The sequence below is a fragment of the Coregonus lavaretus genome, assembly GCF_964263955.1.
Source record: "Coregonus lavaretus genome assembly, chromosome: 6".
Taxonomy (NCBI): Eukaryota; Metazoa; Chordata; class Actinopteri; order Salmoniformes; family Salmonidae; genus Coregonus; species Coregonus lavaretus.
Window position 1 is genome coordinate 33,020,480 of NC_139993.1, and position 21,508 is coordinate 33,041,987.

General features: G+C 41.9%; 1 protein-coding gene across 1 annotated transcript; it reads right to left on the reverse strand.

The window, feature by feature from the left end:
• Positions 1–1,500: 1,500 nt before the first annotated feature.
• Positions 1,501–21,508, reverse strand: LOC311130849 (AP-1 complex subunit mu-1). The gene is made up of 12 exons (XM_084163655.1): positions 21,085–21,508; positions 20,335–20,491; positions 19,961–20,028; positions 19,703–19,833; positions 19,315–19,462; positions 19,007–19,133; positions 18,528–18,670; positions 16,979–17,050; positions 16,673–16,831; positions 16,387–16,512; positions 8,666–8,741; positions 1,501–2,331 (listed from the first exon to the last, which is right to left on the reverse strand). The coding sequence occupies exons 1-12, from the start codon at positions 21,124–21,126 to the stop codon at positions 2,309–2,311; spliced, it is 1,272 nt and encodes a 423-aa protein (XP_084019781.1). The 5' UTR covers positions 21,127–21,508; the 3' UTR covers positions 1,501–2,308.

Sequence of the window (21,508 nt, forward strand, 5' to 3'; positions counted from 1 at the left end):
TTGCACTATGGGGGATAGTAGATTGACATAGGCTAGTGCTTTTGCTGTTCGTTAGGCCTACTCATCTTGCTGGCTGACAAAAAGTAAATGTGGACAGTTCTTCCAATATCTTCAATATGCACTTAGGAATTTGGTAAGTACGCGCGCAGTTGTGTCCCTGATGTGTTGGTCTTCACTTGAAGCCTGTGAGAAAGACCCAATCACGTGATAAGAGAGCCATGTGAGTGAGAAGGGAATTATCATTATTATATTCAGCCCAAGGGCACAACGGCCACTGGCCGCAAAAGGCATGGATTTTTTTAGGGGCATTACTGCCACACAAAGCGGATGCCGCCAGGAAATTTGAGGCATTATCAAGTGCTTGTCAAATTGTGAATGAGAGACACATCATCATTAGAGTCACATCATGCAGCCTTACAATGTATTAAAAATCTAAACATATAGCCCAACATTTGTAGAACAACTAAAGTTACATTAATAACTAGTATATAGGAGTACCTATTTCTTTGTTAACGCTCAACACAGAATAGCCGCGTGTGCGCACTCCCTCAAATCGTTTGGAGAAAATATCCTTTCCATTTTATTCAGCTTTGTTCAATTGTATTCTTCATACTATAAAATAATGCTACGGAATTCTAAGCAAATCTTGTCTGCTAAATGAACTAGTGTAGCCCACAGCCATATGGCATAGCCACTAACTGTAAGTTGCTCTGGATAAGAGCGTCTGCTAAATGACTAAAATGTAAAATGTATAGCCAGATGAGGACCTAACATAAGGACAACTCAGAGTATGCTATTCTATTATTCTGAAATAGAATACATTTTCTTCATATCATGTTTCTTTAGACCTGTCTAAAATAAATAATGGATTTATTGTGAAGGTGTAAGCTATATTACATGGATTTATTAGACTTTTTAAAATGTAGATGTTCCAAAAGGTCTGCATCAGTGCCTTGTAGGCTGTGCTTGGAAGCCAGGAGATGCAAAATGTGTTTATGTTAATTAACGGTCAACTACCATGAGACCAGCAGTTATTTACTTGACAATCAACGGCTGATGAAATTTCGTAACCGCCACAGCCCTAATCATACCATGTTCAAAGTCGCTTAGGTCACTCGTTTCGCCCATTCTAACGTTAAATCGAACAGTAACCGAATGCCTGTCTGCCTGCTTTCTATAACAAGCCACAGCCACATGACTGACTGTCTGTAGGAGCGATCCATTTTCGTGAATAGGGTGATGTTCCTATAATTGGCCGGTGAGTGTACACGTATAACCATTTAATAGCTAGCTTAATTCCACTGACCACTGTGAGGATAAGAAACCAAAAAACAAATGAAAGATCAAAATGACAAACGGAAAAACACAAAATGTTTTTAAATGAATCAGATAATTAGCAATTAATACATCCTTAATAAACATTCAGGATTGTATTCTTCATAGGGGTAATGGTGGCCTAAAGGAACTGTACTTTTGGAGTCATGACACAAACATAAAAACTAATGTGGCACATATTTTATTACATTGTCTATTTTAAGTGCTCACTTTGATCTGCATGAATGTACCAATGCACCTTATCTCATCATAACAGCCACACAGACTGATGTCTGATGAAGCCTGACCAGACAAAATAGATTAAAGAGCTTTTTCAGCTTTGAGTCAGGCTATCACCAAGTAAATGGAACAGAGAAATGAAGAACGCAGTTTGTCAATTCACATTAGCTTCTTATAACACTGTACTGTTTCGTTGGTCACACTCAACTTGTAACACCTGAAATTGACCTATGAAATAACATTTCAAGCAGGTAATTTAGATGGAAAAGGGGGAAAGTATATATATATTTTTTTTTTTAAAGGAGTGTGGCAGTCCCACTCACATATTTTCTGTTTTTATTGGACAGGAAAGATATAGAGAGGAAGGAGAGAGGACATAGCAGTGGTACAGATCCAAACCCATGCTGCAGCGGTATATGTGATCTGGAGGCAGCAGCTTCGAACGCTAGACCACAAGGAAGTAAAGTATCAATAATTGTATTCATTATTTGCAACTGACCTACCTTTGCGTAACTCTAGACATATTATAAATTTCACTGCTTTTGGAGGAGTACAACTGTAAACAAATAAAAGCCTAAATTCAGAATTTTCAGAGGAGTATCATTTTCATATTATGGCACTAAACTTGAACCAAACTTTAAAGATGGAAATGAAAACAAATATTAAGACATTTGACAACAACGGCCCATGACATAGGACTATAGGTAATTATACATCCTGGAAATATGGGTCCTTCCTTCCCCTGCTGCAGCTTCTATTGGGTTCGGAGCTGGTAATCTGGAGAAAAAAATAAAATTAAAATAATAATTAGTGATCTCATCAGTAACAACATACATTTCGCTGACAGTCATACATGAATATTGACTGATCTATAAACATTGGTTTGGCCATAAAAGCTAAGCGAATGCTTACAGAGAAGTCCTTTCCCTACCCTTCCATCTTGACCTCAAAACACACACAATTCATTAACGTTTTAATATTACTCCAAGAGCCAATCAAAATAAACAGTGATTCGTCTTGTGGGAGTTGGCTCCACCCATTATAAAACAAACAGAAGAAAGACAATAAGTAGAGACAACTCTTGTTAAAACCAGCAGAACCAGCTCAAGGATAAGTTTCCTTATTTTAGTTCCCTCAGACCAAAGATTGTGTGTTTGTAAGGAGACGTTAAGTTCCTCTGGTGCTATGCTTGGCAGTATGAGTCGTAAATAAACATCTTAAACACACATACATTTACAATGGGAAGCACACAGCTGTATGGAGTTTGGTTTCTTCGCTCAAGCCAAGTTCTGACTGCTTATCTGTTCAGGAATCTGAGTTTTGAGTAGAGGTGAGCATGACATCCGCACTCCTTCTCACACACAACGGATTGTGTACTTGTTTATGTATGTGTGTACGTACAGTTGACACACCTACTCATTCCAGGGTTCTTCTTTATTTTTACTATTTTCTACATTGTAGAATAATAGTGAAGACATCAAAACTATGAAATAACACACATATGGAATCATGTAGTAACCAAAAAAGTGTTAAACAAATCTAAATATATTTGAGATTTCAGATTCTTCAAAGTAGCCACCCTTTGCCTTGATGACAGCTTTGCACACTATTGGCATTCTCTCAACCAGCTTCATGAGGTAGTCCCCTGGAATGCATTTCAATTAACAGGTGTGCCTTGTTAAAAGTTAATCTGTGGAATTTCTTTCCTTCTTAATGCGTTTGAGCCAATCAGTTGTGTTGTGACAAGTTAGGGGTGGTATACAGAAGATAGCCCTATTTGGTAAAAGACCAAGAACAGCTCAAATAAGCAAAGAGAAACAACAGTCCATCATTACTTCAAGACATGAAGGTCAGTCAATCCGGAAATTTCAAGTATTTTGAAAGTTTCTTCAAGTGCAGTTTGTAAAATCCATCAAGCGCTATTATGAAACTGGCTTTCATGAGGACCGCCACAGGAAAGGAAGACCCAGAGTTACCTCTGCTGCAGAGGATACGTTCATTAGAGTTAACTGCACCTCAGATTGCAGCCCAAATAAATGCTTCACAGAGTTCATGTAACAGACACATCTCAACATCAACTGTTCAGAGGAGACTGCATGAAATCAGGCCTTCATGGTCGAATTGCTGCAAAGAAACCACTACTAAAGGACACCAATAAGAAGAAGAGACTTGCTTGGGCCAAGAAACACGAGCAATGGACATTAGACCGGTGGAAATCTGTCCTTTGGTCTGATGAGTCCAAATTAGAGATCTTCTGTTCCAACCGCGTGTCTTTGTGAGACGCAGAGTAGGTGAACGGATGATCTCCGCATGTGTGGTTCCCACCGTGAAGCATGGAGGAGGTGTGATGGTGCTTTGCTGGTGACATGGTCAGTGATTTATTTATAATTCAAGGCACACATAACCAGCATGGCTACCACAGCATTCTGCAGCGATACACCATCCTATCTGGTTCACGCTTAGTGGGACTATCATTTGTTTTTCAACAGGACAATGACCCAAAACATACCTCCAGGCTGTGTAAGGGCTATTTGACCAAGAAGGAAAGTGATGGAGTGCTGCATCAGATGACCTGGCCTCCACAATCCCCCGACCTCAACCCAATTGAGATGGTTTTGGATGAATTGGACTGCAGAGTGAAGGAAAAGCAGCCAACAAGTGCTCAGCATATGTGGGAACTCCTTCAAGACTGTTGGAAAAGCATTCCTCATGAAGCTGGTTGAGAGAATGCCAAGAGTGTGCAAAGCTGTCATCAAGGCAAAGGGTGGCTACTTTGAAGAATCAGTTTAACACTTTTTTGGTTACTACATGATTCCATACAATGTAGACAATAGTACAAATAAAGAAAACCCCTGGAATCAGTAGGTTTGTCCAAACTTTTGACTGGTACTATATGTACAGTATGTATGTATGTATGTATGTATGTATGTATGTATGTATGTATGTATGTATGTATGTATGTATGTATGTATGTATGTATGTATGTATGTATGTATGTATGTATGTATGTATGTATGTATGTATGTATGTGGACTGTGTGAATTCACTTTTACGACGAGGGCAAGCACGCAGCATGGGCCGGATTTAACGAGATCTGTACTGTCTGTTAGTGGAAACCTCTCCAAAATCGCACTCTTTAGCCTAAAGAACACAGCCTCAATTTCTGTAATGATAACAATAAAAAAAACACAGTTTGTTATGGAAACAGTGTGGTGTGGAACATTAGACATGGAGTGATGAAACCGCTTGCCCCCTAAGCCCAGCGTATCTGGTTTTCATTTGCCTTAAATCATATCTGCTTTAAGAGCAATTAAGTGCAACGCCTACGGTGGAGCAGTGTTTCTGTGGTTGCTAGGGGGAACCAGAGGCACTTGGAACAATGGTGAACTGAGCCCAATAGTATTGTTACGTGACGTGGGTTTGAAATGCACTACTGACATTTGTAATTCCTTTAACATGTGACGGTGGTTTGAGAAATACAGTGCCAAATTTGGTAGTTATGAAGTGTCTAACACAGACACCCACATGTTGCTGCCACACACACTTTAAATATCATAACATGTTTACTTCTAGTGAAACTCAACTGTTCGCTTTCTAAATGTGGGAATTCATATTGTTCGTTTGACAGAATGTTTTCATGTGAATAAAACTAAAGACTTTTGACCCCTTCAAAACAACTTTAACAGACCTAATAAACTTCAAAATATTACTTCTCGGTAATATGACATTTCTTTAAAAATATTTGACTTAACGGAACTCTTTAATCCAGTCTACACACCAGTCTAAATTACCCCGACTCGCCTGGATAACTATTTTTTATTGTAGAGTGCACATGCCACGGGCTAGACAATGGGTCTGGTGGCTTATTTCCACCCCCCCAAAGTCTCCTTGAAAATGACTGTCCTCTTAACCATCAAACACATGCTGGTTTCCTATATGGCTTTTGAGTGAGGAGAACATTAAAGGGGTAGAATAAGACAGCTTAAGTCTTCAGGACTACTTTGGCTGTGGTAATTGATAGGCTGTGTTTACAGACCTTTACTGCACGCTCATGGGAGGTCTCTAATTTGGTCCTATGCGCCCCTCTCCCCAGAAATGCACGAGCACACAGTTCTTCTTGAAGAGACGGAGCCAATACGTGGCTTTGCTGACTCAGGCTCCTGGCCATAGCACAGTCACACACAGGGACACACAGATGATGTGCCATTGGCTCTCCGTGGTCCACAACAAAGTGCATGTTCGTGCTGGGGTAAAGCCACAGGTTCCTTGGGGGTGGCATCACCCTGTCACACCACTCCTACACTTTCCACCAGTCTTCAACGACAGCCCCGTCTGTGACCTCACCGCCACCAACATGCCAATCAGGACCTACGGCCACATCAAGGCCCCAAGGGCGCTCTGCAAATCGGACGAGGCTTTTCAATCAGCCTGAAGAAACTGTCAGGCTGCCAAAGGCATCAAGGCATCTAGTTGGGTTAGGGCCAGTGCTTTATTTCTAGAGTTGTACAGTGTCGAGTATCGCTTCCCCATAAAAGAACACTGCCCCTTTTTAAAAGTGATATGAAACGTGCAATTTGAAGTACTTTGTCTTTCATTGTTTGATAACATTGAGATGTCACATAGACATAGGTCAATAATAATTCACTTCTTCCCCTTTGAAGGTGTAAACTTTAATAGATTAAGTTAATAAAACCATACAGGATACCACGCTTAATATTAAGGATGCCTAATTACATTTCAGCTCTTTTAATGAAATCAATCTCATGAAGATTGAATCGTCAGTTAAGACTAGGGACATCTTTCCGCTAACGTTGCATCTCTTTTGATCAAGAAAATTACATAGGAGGAAAAAAAATACACAAAATGGTGGCGCGGTAGCAGTCTGCGGTGGGCACTGGCAAGGAATCAGTCTGGAAACTGGTGCCCAGTTTGACCACTAAAACCCAGAGCTCATCAAGATGATGCAAGCAGTCAGTTCAGGTGGCGTTGGCTATTCAGTTGGGGCCTTGGGGGTGAACATGGAAGTAAAACTTGGCAGTGGCCAGAGCACATGAGGTAGCCTACATGAGATATCTCGTCTTCACACCTAGTTTGTAATTACACCACTGTGATCCGTGTTGTTTGATTACCCTGACAGCTTCCACAACATGTCAACTTAAATCTGTTTAATAACAGGTTTGATGAGTGATAATAAAGTTGGATTTTGTATTAAAGTTAGGGGCATTAACTCAAACAAAAGGTCTAGTATTTTCTTTAACCCTAAGCGGAACTAGTGGAATCCCCCATACATGAACATTACAAATACAGATGTATGGAAAAGGTTAGCTACACCTTCCCTTTCGGTGAAATACAACAGTGCAGTATGATGGCACCGTTCTTAAATTTTTTATATCTGTGTCAACAAAATATTTTTTATTGTATTATTTAATCTTTATTTATCTAAAGAATTCAGTCTATATACACAGTACATCTACTGTAAGTATTCAGCGATCCACCCACGTTAAGGTCTAACCTCCCCAGTATGAAATCTATCACCCATCCTCAAGACAAGTAATTCAACAGACCCACTGATCCCTGTTTTATTAGATCCTATCAGAAACATTTTGTGAGAGGGGGACGATGGAAAAAGTATGCTTTCAGTTTCAGCAGCCCTGAATTCCCCTACTCACATGTGCATTCCTAAATCATTCCTTGGCTAAATGCACTGGCAATAACCCAGAGACATAAGGTAAGATAAACATTTAAGAGCAAGGGCGTGCACATGGAGTCCCTGTGGGCTGCCTACATTCGTCATCCGCTAACCCCAAACTGGAGAGGTCACCATCGTTTGGCAAAAGCCTCTCCGGCCGGCCCTCCCCTCTCGCTACGCTAGCAGGTTCTCTCAGTCCTCTGGGACCTCTGAGCTTTTCCCCCCTTCCGTGTTTTTCTTCCCTTTTTTCACTCTTGCAAAAGATAGTATCAATGTCAGAGTTGCAGCATCATTCTTAACCGCTTCAGCATGTGTTGGCTTTCGCTCTCCTCGCAGACAATGGAGGTGGAACTCATCTATTTCAGAGGGGATTGAGACAAAATGGAGCCATATAATTGCCGGGATTCATATTGTCAAATATCATGATACTTTCTGGTGAGAATGGATCACTGGAGATATTGTTTCTTGTCCGTTTAATCTACTTTCACTGTAGTGAAAACATTGACATGAATTCCATTAGGATCAGCGAGTCAGCGATTCAGATAGACTGGATTCAAGCCACACGCACAGACAACAACAAAGCCAGGACCTGTAGTTTGGCCTTGCATGGAGTAGACACCAAAGACCGCCCGGAACAAAATATTCAACCCCCCGATTGACAAAGTATCAAAACAAACGTCCAGTCGAGAGGCTGTCGGCGGAGACGAATGCCTTCCTCTGGTTGATATCGGAGGTAATGAATATGTTGGTTGGCTCTGCTCTGCGGGGGCCGGTGTATAAGTAAGACAGCCATTAGTTGGGGTGTAGTACGTACGACAGATGGCCAGCGGCCGCCAAGAACAACTCTATTTCCTGGATGCTTCCTTCCTGCCAATCAGAGTCGGGAGGGGAGGGGCCCCTGTCTCAGACCACCTGCACAGATAACCTGATCAGGAAGAGAGGCCTGGAGAGAGACGGACTGCCGACTGTACTATAGCGCCTTACAACATGGCGTACAGTAGATAACAGAACCACACACAGAACTGCATGAAGCAGGGGAAAATCCAGTGACGGACGTTGCAGACCACTTGGTAGCAGTGTCCCCTAGACTTATTCCTGGCAGGGCAAAACGGTCCCTGAAGCAACATTCAGTGCTGTAATTACTAAAACTATTGAAACCAGTAAAAGCCTCAACACTTATGTGCGGGGCAACAGAGCAACGTGGGGGGCCCACCCAGAAGCAGAAGAGCCAGAGTACAGGAGCAGAGCCACGTGGCAGTTCAGACATGCATAGTTCAACGCATACGATTGATGGTAGATGACAGTGCGTTTCACATGCAGATGTTTGGTGGGTGGGATAATGAGAGATCATGATTACAGTATGGTGGGTTAAGGGTCAGTCTTCATTGGGAGGTTTGGTGTGAATGTCTAGTTCAGCCTTACCTCCGTTCTGTGTGATATATCGAACCCATGGCAGAGCCTGGTAGCCACTCTTCTCAATGATCTTCAGGTAGCGCACCTAAAAACAAGAGTGAGCAAACAAACATCACACTGTGTATGTCCATCATCACACTGAGCGCAAACAGTGATTAAAGGGAGTAATTAGAGTACATACACTGAGTGTACAAAACACTAGGAACACCTGCTCTTTCCATGACATAAACTGACCAGGTGAATCCAGGTGAAAGCTATGATCCCTTATTGATGTCACCTGTTAAATCCACTTCAATCAGTGTAGATGAAAGGGAGGAGACAGGTTAAAGAAGAGTTTTTAAGCCTTGAGATAATTGAGACATGGATTGTGTATGTGTGCCATTCAGAGGGTGAATGGGCAAGACAAAATATTTAAGTGCCTTTGAACGGGGTATGGTAGTAGGTGCACCGGTTTGAGTGTGTCAAGAACTGCAACGCTGCTGGGTTTTTGACGCTCAACAGTTTCCCATGTGTATCAAGGATGGTCCACCACCCAAAGGACATCCAGCCAACTTGACACAACTATGGGAAGCATTGGACTCAAGAAGGGCCAGCATGCCTGTGGAACGCTTTCAACACCTTGTAGAGTCCATACTCCGAGAAATTGTGGCTGTTCTGAGGGTAAAAGGGGGTGCTCAATATAACTCAATATTAGGAAGGTGTTTCTTATGTTTTGTACACTCAGTTTATTTAATGTCAATCTGAGCCTGTTTGGAAAACCAGTCAAGTACATTGAATATAACAAAATAGGGTTAACTGTACATGATACTGTGTTGTTTTTACAAGGAAGATTCTTTTTTACATCCACTTAAAATACTACCTTTAACAATGCCAAGTTACACCCATAAGGTCATATATGCCCTGTAAACAAAGTAAACGTCTGCAGATGATGGGAACTATTCTCACATTCAAGAGAGAAATTAGCTGGTATGAAGAAGTGGTTAAGAAACTTTTCGATATTAATACAAATTAGGGAACTGGCACTTCCCAATCCTATGTGAAATTTCATAAATTCTTCACTTGCCCTTCTTGTGAAACTACAACCTATTGAACAAGACCCACCAAGGGCACACATATTGCATAACTGTGAGTGTAAGCAGAACACATGAGAATGCAACTGTCATTAAAATCTCATTATTTTACACTGAGGCCTATAAAACAAACAATATATTTAGCATGCTTATCTCTGTGGTGAGCTTATCAGTGGATTGAGCTTCATATTCCCCCATCGTAAAACAGTTCCTTATTGTTTCATGGCTGGGCTTTCGTTGAAACGGGGAGCACCTTGAGGCATTCAGAGATTCTAACAGAACATGAGAGTGGGGGATTACGCCTTAAATCTTCCCCAGTATAAAAGACTTGCAATAATGGCCCCGAGAATTACACTGACAGACAGATTTGACGATGTGTAAATGGCCACAGCACACCGCACCGCAGCCCAGCTCTCTTCACATAAATACTGAGCTTTTTATCAACACCATATGGGAAAGATGATCGTTTTTGCATTAGGGAGTGAAACACTTTACACCAAGGGTACCATAAATCATAACTGGGCCGTAATGAAGAAACCCACACTACAACAGGACACAGGCCCTTACAGGCTCCTCAACGAACACCTCTGGGTGTGGTCCGTCTGTCTGGGGGTCCTGATGAAGATGCAACAGGCATGCAGTCGGGCACCCAAAACACATCCTTCATGTTCCTCTCAGAAAGGTGTGAACACTGCCAGTATCAGGACATAACCTGCCTCCAAGACACACAAGGTGGTTTGTCTCATAACAGGGAGCTGCTCCATTCCTCTCCAAAAAGGCTATGATCCTGCACTCTGGTGCAAAGGCAACCTAGTTGGATACAAACACATTTACTCCACAGAGGTAGATCGGTCTGCTGACCTGACATTATCCATGTCAGACTAGGGCTGTTTTTGGACTGTGAGCTGTAGAAATCGCCTCCCATTTACGCACCATGCCTATTTCAAGTGTGATTTAAGCTCTAAAGGGTGTTTGAGGCAGATCACACGGCCAATACACAATGCAGAATGAATATGTCTATATGCATATAGGACTGTCTGAACGGTCTCAGAGCTGTGTGTGTGTGTCTGCAGTCTAGACGTTGTGAGAACAGGAGGATCTCAGTGCTGGCAGGTCAAAGCTAACATCAGTTAGGTCTAGTGGCTGTCATTGGCAGAACAGGGGTGCTAGCAGGTCAAAGCAAGCCAACAAGGCCCATCAGAATGGCCTGGTGGTTATCATGTTGACACTCCCTAACTACCCTCAATTGTGCGATCACCTCATACATATCACTAAAGATTATGAATGACGTTTTTGTCCAACTCTTCCATTACCTCTGGCCTATATTGATACATCCATACTTTTATCAGCCAGAATCATGCTAACCTTTAGTCTCCTATCTTGAATCATGCTAACCTTTAGTCTCCAATCTTGAATCATGCTAACCTTTAGTCTCCTATCTTGAATCATGCTAACCTTTAGTCTCCTATCTTGAAACATGCTAACCTTTAGTCTCCTATCTTGAATCATGCTAACCTTTAGTCTCCTATCTTGAATCATGATAACCTTTAGTCTCCTATCTTGCCTAAAAGTGATATGCTAACTGAGCCAATTCAACGTTGAACTTTCCTAATATTTCATAGTTTCTATGTTTAGCCAACAATACCAAGTCATAGTGAGAAATAGCCTTGATCAAAAGAGATGCAGGAATAGTACCCACAGGGTGAAACAAGGACAGACCTCTTTTCTCGTCCTGAAGTCTCCAACATTAGTTGACCCGTCTACAACTCTACACGGCCGGTGGTGAAATTGGTAGCTTCTTATTCCTACACTACCAGTTAGTCGCAGACAGTAACAAGGTTGGCTGATGTGATGCTGTAATAAATGCAGCTAAATCGAGGTGTAGCCTACTACTCTATGTCTAAGTAGTCTGGTGCCTTACAAATTTAGATGCTTGTTGTTCTAAACTACTGTAAGACCAAAGCGGGCACGATTTGGCAAACATTTTCACACATTCGTTCCAAAGTTTCGGACACATTCGGACCAAGCTAAAAATGTCATATTTCAAGGACACCCTCTTGAAATATAGCATATTTATCTTGGGGATGAATGTGTCCTCAGTGTTTAAGGATTTCTCTGAGATGTTAGAGAATGTGAATACAGAGACAGTAGTTATTTAGAACAAGCGGTTTCTCTAGGCTATCTGGTAGACAATTGACCTTTTCAACAGCTATTTGATTTGATCAGCATGAGGTAAGAGCTTCAATGAATGCTCAAGCAAAAATAGTCAATGAATCTGTCACCCATGGTCCAACAAACAACTTGTTTTTAAGATCTCTTTTGAAACAACTAAACCTACATGACAGTTCTACTAACTACTGATAGATGTCTAATCATTTCTGTTTATAACAGTAAGAACAGTTTATTTACATTAAATGAAGATCAAATTATCATCTGCTTACAAAACTTACAGCAAAGGCACATCCATCAATCGCTTTTCTTGGGCATGTCAAATTGGTACAACACCGGAATATCTACTTTCCAGGATATCCGTGATGATATCTGTGCCAAATATAGTTCTTATTTTCATACACAATGCCAGTTTTTTATTCAGTACATGATATGGACTATGATATATTTACTGTAAATAATGAATACTTGCAGTTGGCCATGCGTTCTGTTCTGGTGGTTGACTAGGCCTATATGGAGTACATCTCTCTGAGGGGCTGGTGGGCCACGCCACTGTGTCTGAGGGGAGGGGGAACCTGGCTGTAATTATCCCCTGGAGGGGGACAGATGAGCCCTGATGTGGCTTCCCCCCCTACCATCAGCAGGCTATAAAGAAACCCGGCAGCCTCTGCCTCTAGAGCAGCCCAAACCGCTCTGGTGGTAAACTTCCCTTTTCTACCTCAGATAGGATATGGCTGGGGGGCTTAATGCACATCTGCCTGTAGGCCTGGCTGGCGGTGGGGTAAAACACCACTTTGATATACCACGCTGTCTAATCAAGGAGTTGATGATGTGGTTCCTCTTTTTTTTTGTGCTGTGTGTCTTGTGTGAGAGACAAGGGAGCGTGGAGAGTGAGTGTGCACACATGCTCACACATGCAGCCAGGCATATGCAGAGGCACGCACCCACAGACACACACACACTGAGCAGTAAATGGCGTGCTCCCTGTAATAAGCCCAGGCTGCATAAATGTTCCCTCAATGCTAGCAGAGAACCTTGGTGGCGTGCGGTGGGCTCCGTTGGAGCGACCACAGGGGCTCTGCACAGTTCAAGAGGCCCTGGAACACCAGCGAAGCGGCCTTGGGGTCAGCGAGGGCCACAAAATAGCTCCTCATCAAAACCCCTAAATAGTAGCTTCCAGTAGCATCTCTGATGAAGGCTCCATTGATCTCTGGTTGAGTGAGTTATTTTGAGGGGCTGCGGTTTACAAGCAACCCTTTCCTCAAGGTGCCACCACTAGGGTTAAATAAGTGTGGCTACGTTACGAGTGCATCTTGTAGTGATGATGAAACCGTTCGGTGAACATTGTCTGGTAGAACACTACAACAGGAAGACACTGTCAATGTCTCTCAGTCGATCCATTTGATTATGAAAGCTCTCATTTTCCATTAGTGCCAAAACCTCCTCATTTCCAGAGAAATTCAAGCAAAGTGTAATTTAAACCTCCTCAATTCTGTGTGGGATGCCACTGCAGAATATTGATTTGGGAATGACACAAAAAACTGAGAAAAACTCTTATTTAGCAGAGCATGTTTGGCTCTTTAACATGTGTGTATAGAAATATGTTCAAACTGATAACTATATTGGGTAGATCATGTCTAATTTATTAAAACAGTTTGACAGTGAATTTAGAGAATTTGCATAGACGGTAAATCCAGATAGAGATCAGGTAATATATCCTGTGGCTTTACAGGCAAGACAGAGGCCCTGTGAATACATGGAACAAAGCCTATTGAAAAAGGTTTTGTCATACGCTCTCACAAAAGAAAGGAAATCATCCCAACGCACACATAAACCTGCTATGGAAGGTGAGGTAACCACCAGACACCAATGCTGCTTTCCAGCCATGTGAACTGATATCACCACTGTGAGCTAGCATGTCACATTTATTTAGAATACGACACAATGGAGGTGTAGATAACAGGCTTGAGTTTCTCCTGCTTTACTGACTCTTAACTCAACTGTAATATCCAACTCCCTGCACCCCCAAAGTGCCTAATTTGTGTTTAGCCCCAATGCATGGCAGCTTAGCTGAGATGTCCCTCGGCAAACTTTAAAATCTAGGGTAGTTGTTACTAAGGCTGCAAATGTTGTGCAGGTCCAGCTAAAAAACACAGTGCTGCAGCACAATGATGTAAGGATTCATATTTTCCCAAAGATAATTCATATTCATCCAAAGAGTCCTGGGAAATACCACAAAAATCAGGCGTTTTTGTTTATTTGGATCCCCATTCGTTTTGCAGAAGCAATAGCTACTCTTTCTGGAGTCCACAAATTGCCAATTTAAAGCGTTTAAAACCAAGATATTGTAAAAATGCCTGGGTTCTCCCCAAATATGAAGGGTGCTGCGCCACCTTGTCGGCTTGGCTGCGCCACTATGTGAAGATATCAGAGAAAATGAAACTGATATTTAGTAATGATAGAGTAACAATCTTTGATCAACAATTACATTGTTGTGAACTGCGAAACAGGCCATTCATAAATTCAGAGCGTTCTCATGTTCCTCAATTAATTCAGTGCATTTCAGCAGTGGTAATCTCAACACAGAGCGCGCTCAAGATGCACAGAGTATAGAGTTGTCGAATCATACAAACTTTGTAACGGCAGTCAAACAAAAGTAAAAAGAACAAAGTTGCTAAGCTTGCTAGATAACATCCTTCAACGAATGACAGAATATCTCCAATATTTGGCAAAATCGAGTTGATGATTATATAGATAGCAGATCAGCTTATGAATCACGGGGAGATGAAGAGTGGAAATGTTTTTAAAAAGGTATCTTAACAGGGAAAACCTCTGTTTAAAAAATATCCATATATACTCTCATACCGTTTGTTGATCGCACCTGTTGTATTCGGCGCATGTGGCCAATAAAATTTGATTTGATTTGACATTCTCTACCGAAGCTCTCATATGGGCAGCAAGTACGAGAGAAGCTATAGCTGTATTTTGACATGCATAGGAAAAAGACGTGCTTTGATAATGCAACCTATGGATTACAGAATAAAGTTAGGAATTTCCATGCGAGACAGGAGTCAGGATTTTGGGTTTCAGTGGGATTGGGACTGGATTGGAAAATAGCCTAGGCGCTATGACAGGAGAAGATAGAATTTTCCCTCATGCCACTGAATTGTTAACAGACTGTGACAGATGTAATGTATTGTGCATAGGGGCCTATCAAATTTGTGACTGTCTGAAGAATCACAATGATAACTCAGAGAGGCAAATTTTTTAAAATAGGCTATACAGTAGGGGTTTCCTGTAGGGTTTATTAACGGCATTCAGGTCGCGTGTGCAGTCCGGCAGTGTCAATTATGTGTGTGCTTTGAATTTATGGTGACTTTGTGTGAAGTAAATATGCTAGACTCCATGCAACAACCTGTTTGGATAATGTGCTATTTTATTTTTTGCTAATCTGCTTTTGTGGAATTGCATTAGCCACTTTGGGGTAAAATGTAATTTCCCGGGTCTTATCATTTTATTTTGGGGGGAAATGTGAAGAGTGTTCCCGGGACAGTCCCGGGATCCCAGTTACCCATGTTAATCCCTACAATGATGTAATGTGTCGACTTCATAGCTTTGTATTCCTGTATGGAGACGCAAACGGTTTGTTTTAGTGCTGTTGTGAGGGTGTGCGTCTCGATAATAAATTTGCCATGCTCGTTTTTCACCAGGAAATTGGGAAACAAAGACACGAGGCGAGCGAACCCACCACTGAGCCAACGAAAAGGCTTTCCTTTGATTCTCTGGGCTCTGATGTAATTTCCCTGGTATCAGATCTGGAAGCAGAGGGCTGTCAGGGAGAGCTTGACACTGATCCAGAACACCACCCAACATAAAAAAGGACCTGCACACTGGTACTGTGCTCCTAATTGTCCTCATCTTAACCATCCCATCTACTACCTTTTGGCCATTAGGTCTGAGTATTATGGGTAGAAACAATGTCTCAATAAAACAGAGCAAAACAAAGTCAGTCCTAAAAGCAGTGAGCGTGTGGATCAGTTTTTCTTTTTTAGCAGTTGCCTGATGCTAGCTATACAGTATCTGTGCAGAACTATTTGAATGTGTGTACATCCTTTTGAGTGCTGCTTGTCAACATCTTAGCTCTCTAGTGTAGATATGTTCTCTGACAGAGACCCGCCAGGCCAACGCTACAGTGATGAAGGGATGTTGTTCTTTGTGTTGGTTGACTGACAGTTTGTCTGTTGTACGGTCTGTATTTAAAATGACAGCAGTTCTACCTACAACAGAACCACACACACACACACACGACACCAGTCTTTGAAGCACAAACCAAGCACGATCTCAAGCACACCTCAGGTTCTCAGCGCGAGCAGTCAGACCTCATCTGTGTTACAACAGCGCCATCCTGTGTTAGAATGATTCCCAGTCTCCCACTAACAGCAACAAGAGACCCCTGGTGGATAGAAGAGGTACTGCAGTAAGGATGCTCACTTGGATGCCAGACGTAGTGAAGTAGGGGATCTCAAACTTGACACTGATGGGGGGCTTCCCCTCCTTGTCCTCTGCTTCCACACTTGGCAGACCGAAGTGGGCTCTCATCAGATACTCCTTACCCCCCTGAGACAAGACAAAACAAAACAGAGCAAGAGTTAGGATTGTATCCAGGTTAGTTAAGTGACACTTTAGATTTTTGTGGTTATGTTCAGACTCTCAAAGAACCCTACTTTGAGAACTATGGTCTACGCTAGCATGCGGTCCAGTGTGTTGTTGTACTCACCGGGAATGACTTGATGGACCAGACGACCTCACTGTTCTCTGGGATCCACTTGACACTGCCCACCGTGGTCTTGAACTTGGGCGAGTCCGCATCTGTGGGAACTGGAATGTGGATCTCCACGTTGTTGGCCGTGGACCGCCTCTTGAACTGACTCTTAGCCTTAGACAGAAAAAGAGAGATTAATATACAGCATTTCTGAATATCATGCCATTTGCGTTTATGATAGCTTTGTGGTTAACTATTGATTTGATACCAGAGCATACTGTTATCTTAGCTGCTGGGTAACGTTGCAGGGCTGGTGTTTACCTTGATCATGTACTCGATCCTGCTGTGGGAGTGTTTCTCTATCACAGACTCTATCCAGATCAGGGGCTTCACCTGGGGACAATACATTTCATAGGCTTAAAAAAAAAAAAACGAATCAATACAACGAAAGGGTAATTTCTGCATTGACACATCTTTCTTGTACATGCAAAATGGCATGTCATAATGTCACAATCTCATACGCATAAATACATGAGTAATTCCTTAACCTCTACGGGATCGGTGTCCCATATACGGGACGGTTGAGCTAACGTGCGCTAATGTGATTAGCATGACTTGTAAGTAATAGCAAACTTTCCAGGACATAGACATGTCTTATATGGGCAGAAAGCTTAAATTCTTGTTAATCTAACTGCACTGTCCAATTTACAGTAGCTATTACAGTGAAAAAATACCATGCTATTGTTTGAGAAGAGTGCACAACAACAAAAAACTTAGCACGGCAACTGGTTTGATACATTCACCTCTGAAGGTAAATAATGTACTTACATTCAGTAATCTTGATCTGATTGGTCATCCTGAGGGTCCCAGAGATAAAATGTAACATAGTTTTGTTTGATAAAATCCATTTTTATATTCAAATGTAGGAACTGGGTTCTACAGTTTGAACCTTTGCCGTCTCTGGCTCCACACCCACCCTGCCCGGCCATCTAGATGTGTGAAAGTTAGTGTATAAGCTAATGATCCATCATGTATGACATTCCTGGGAGTGTGTAAACATACATTTTGTATTACCATATAATTTTTGTATGTTCTCTATAGTTATGTACTTGAAAATGTATCAATTGACCAATTTGGCACATTTGGGCAGACTTGATACAAAATAGTCCAGTATTGCAACGCTTCACTGGATCAATTTGAAAAACTTTGCGCGCACACTGCTGCCATCTAGTGGCCAAAATCTAAATCGCACCTAAACCGCAATATTATATTGTGGCCTTTCTTTTGCATTTCAAAGATGGAACAACAAAACTAATAGAAAACGCATGTTTTTTTGGTTGTATTATCTTTTACCAGATCTAATGTGTTATATTCTCCTACATTAATTTCACATTTCCATAAACTTTAAAGTGTTTCTTTCAAATGGTATCAAGAATATGCATATTCTTGATTCAGGTCCTAAGCTACAGGCAGTTAGATCTGGGTATGTCATTTTAGGCGAAAATTTCAGCAGTACATACTCTGCTGTTCTATCGCTCGTGCAATGATGTGCAATGCCCGAGGTAAAAAACAGTGTTCGTTGTTTGAAGTAACTTCTTTATTGTTTTAATATTGCAAACGGACATGGCAGTTTCACCAAGTACGGATTTCAGCTTTAATTTGTACACTTCTAATTGCATGCCCATCCCTTAAAGGGGCGGTAACACAGACAGAGATAAAACCTAGTCTTGGACTAAGAAGCCCTTTCGATGGAGAATCTCCATGAAGCATGGTTTTTTGTCTAAGAAGTCATCTTTGTCTGTAAAACAGACCCATAACAACAAGCCCATCTAATCAAATTAAACTGGCCTCTCTCTCATACAGTACATACGTGTGTATTGAGGCGGTAGGACATGAGCTCAAACTCTCCATCGGGGGGAATGAAGGAGATGGTGCGGTCATTCTCAAAGCGGGACAGACGCACACACTGGTGGAACTTCGTGTCCTCCAGCTCCACTGATTTACTCTTCCCTCCTGTGGTGAGCATAGCCACAGAGAGAGTCAGGGCATGAGAGGATTGTACGTGGTACAAGTACAGTCATCTGAGAAAAACGAAAGCTCTGTTTGGAATTTAAATAGATTAGAGGTAAGAGCTGAATCATAACTTGAAATATGTGTGCACTGCATACAACAAAATTATGCAATGATGTCTATGGGAAATTCTAAGCAAAAGGCTAAGTCACGCGTTAGTGTCTAAAATTAGGTCTGAGAATACAGACAAACAGCTTTGAAATCTGACATGCATGTCTTTTAACTGAACTGTAACCCATCCACAGTGGCAAACGGTGTGCAGAGTGCAGAGGAACTCACGGCCAGTGTTCTCAAACAGAACTTTGTCGTTGAGGCCCAGACGCAGCTCAGGCATCCCTGACAAGAACACACGCATCTTGATGGAGCCCACGATCTCACTGCGCAGTACGTTACCGTTTGCACTGACCTGCACAGAGGAGAGAAAGGGGGAGAAGTGTCAGACCGTTTACAACAATTGCAGAAATGCGTCTAAGTTGAAAATGGTTGATAGTACTTCAATGAAACACTGAATCATTTTGTGATAGAGAAGACTGTATTAGAGGGAGGCGAGTGTTAGACTTAGAACACGACGTGACAAGGTGCCGCACCAGAAGATTAACAGACTCGATGACATCCAGGAAGACTTCATTCTTCCTGTACTTGATGCCCTCTGACCTCCAGGATACAGCGTTGGTGACGGTGGCAGGGGGGCGCGGGCCCCCTGTGTCCAGCTTGTGCCCCTCTTGGGTGATGTACCTACAAACCAACAAAGACAGACCGGGTGAGAGGACAGGACAAAACTGAGAGGAACTGTCTGTCATACTGGGTGTTTAGGTAAAATGTAAGAAACTGTACATACAGTACTGTAGGTCACTACTACATTATTTTATCATGTTTAACTTGGAGGAATGTTAAACTGTTTAATGGAAGCTAAACATAGGTTTGTACAGAGACAAGAGTGTTGTAGACAGATTAAGGGCTAGATAGGATACTCACTCTTGAAGGATCTTGCTGTCAGTAGTCTGGGGGTAGCCAAAGTCCATCAGCTCATCCATCAACTCATAGATGATGACAAAGTTATCTCTGATACTCTCCTCTTCCAATTCTTTAAAATACTCTGAGAAAACCTGCAGAGACAATAGACTGAGTCTAGATACAACACATTTCTTACCAGTTAACCACCAGTAATTACCTATGGGTTATTGGAAAATAAGACCACTGCACACCATTATAGACAGACTTATTGCAACTCACCTGGATAATTTTGTAGAGGAAAGAGAAGACCAAGGAGACACAGGCATTTTTCTTAGACGTTGCTACAACTGATGGAACATTTGTTAAGGTGAAAAGTTGATGTGGGGCTGTCAACATGAGTCGACTTTTATCTACCTCAATAAAGTGGAATTTGCAAGAAGTGAACCTATCCATTGCTTCAGCTCTCAGCGAGAGTAGTAGTACTTTGACCTAAGCAATCAAACCAACCATCACTCTCCCTTTTTCCCAGAGCAAGATATGGAACGGTTTCCCATTTGTATTGGGGACTCTATATTGGAAAGGCAAAGGAATACTGAGGCAGTAGTCATTCTAATCCCCTTTGTGAGAGGTTGAGTGAGTGGCAGTAAGGATACGGTACAGGTTGTTGTGTTTGATCCACATGAAGCGGACCCCTCCGTGGGCCAGGATAGGGGATAAGTTGCCCTCCTCCTCTCTGTCCATGAGGATGGGCATAAAGTGCTCAATCTCTGACATGTCCACATCTCCTCTGTAGTTACGACAAACCAGAACCTGGAGAGGTGAAACAAAATCAACAGGAACTTACTTCTCTAGCTATCTCTCCATCCTACATGGTATGTGCCTCCTGATGACATCCTGAACTGGCATCATGTTTTCATATCTTCAAGTGTCTTTGATATGGAACACAAAAATCTACATGGGTCTAACTGGACTATGCATTTGAGCCTTCACATGGAGTGTGTTTTCATTCTCAAAACAGGCCTTTGGATGGAGGCAAATGTTGGAGATCATGATGACATCCTTGTCAAGCTTGTGATAGAGTATACTGTTCATATGGCCACCACAACCATTATCATGCAGAATTTGGCCACAATACATCACGTGATCCATTGAACCAGTCCATCCCAATCCAGTCTAGCTGGTGGGTTAGCTGCTAGCTAAGAAACTAGCTACAATGCATATGATTAATTTCCCGTGTCAACATAAAAAACTAGCCATCTCAAATTCACTGTTGTATATTTTTCTTAGAACGTAAAGTTGCTAGCTATATATTGTACTTTGACCATCAAATTATGCGATGCATTAGTAAACATATGTGAACCATTTTAGATTAAGCTAGTTAAGCAAATATCATGTCCTCTTACCTTGCCTTTGAGGTCTAACACATACACCGCACTTGCTGACATTTTGCTTTTAGCTCGTCGTAACTTACTACGAGTTGGTACCGGTGAAATATATGTATAATATCTAAATAATAAAATACAAAAACATGTGGCGGTACGGTAGCATCCACCTAGGAGTGCTAGGTGTCGCCTGCTAACATCAGAGAGGAAGAAGCGAAACGAGAGAATTTACTCCGCCCACATTTTGTCCACGAAAACAAGTCCGCCAATGAGTGTCGAATTTGGTCAACAACAAAAAATGAATTGCTTATTTGATCAAATAGAAGTTTCGTGTTCGATTGTTACGAATGAACTAACGTACGTGGTATTTCGGCAAAAACAAAACTACTTTATATCGGAGTTCTGCTTGTTGTTCACATGCGTATCTGCCCTCTTATTAGCTAGT

What these genes read in the sequence shown, in the direction of transcription:
- LOC311130849 (XM_084163655.1), bottom strand. Translation starts at nt 21,126, where the DNA reads ATGTCAGCAAGTGCGGTGTATGTGTTAGACCTCAAAGGCAAG. An exon ending in CCTACCGCCTCAATACACAC is followed by an intron (nt 17,051 to 18,527) that starts GTATGTACTGTA and finishes TATTGTCCCCAG; the next exon opens with GTGAAGCCCCTGATCTGGAT. An exon ending in ATATATCACACAGAACGGAG is followed by an intron (nt 2,332 to 8,665) that starts GTAAGGCTGAAC and finishes TTTTTTCTCCAG; the next exon opens with ATTACCAGCTCCGAACCCAA.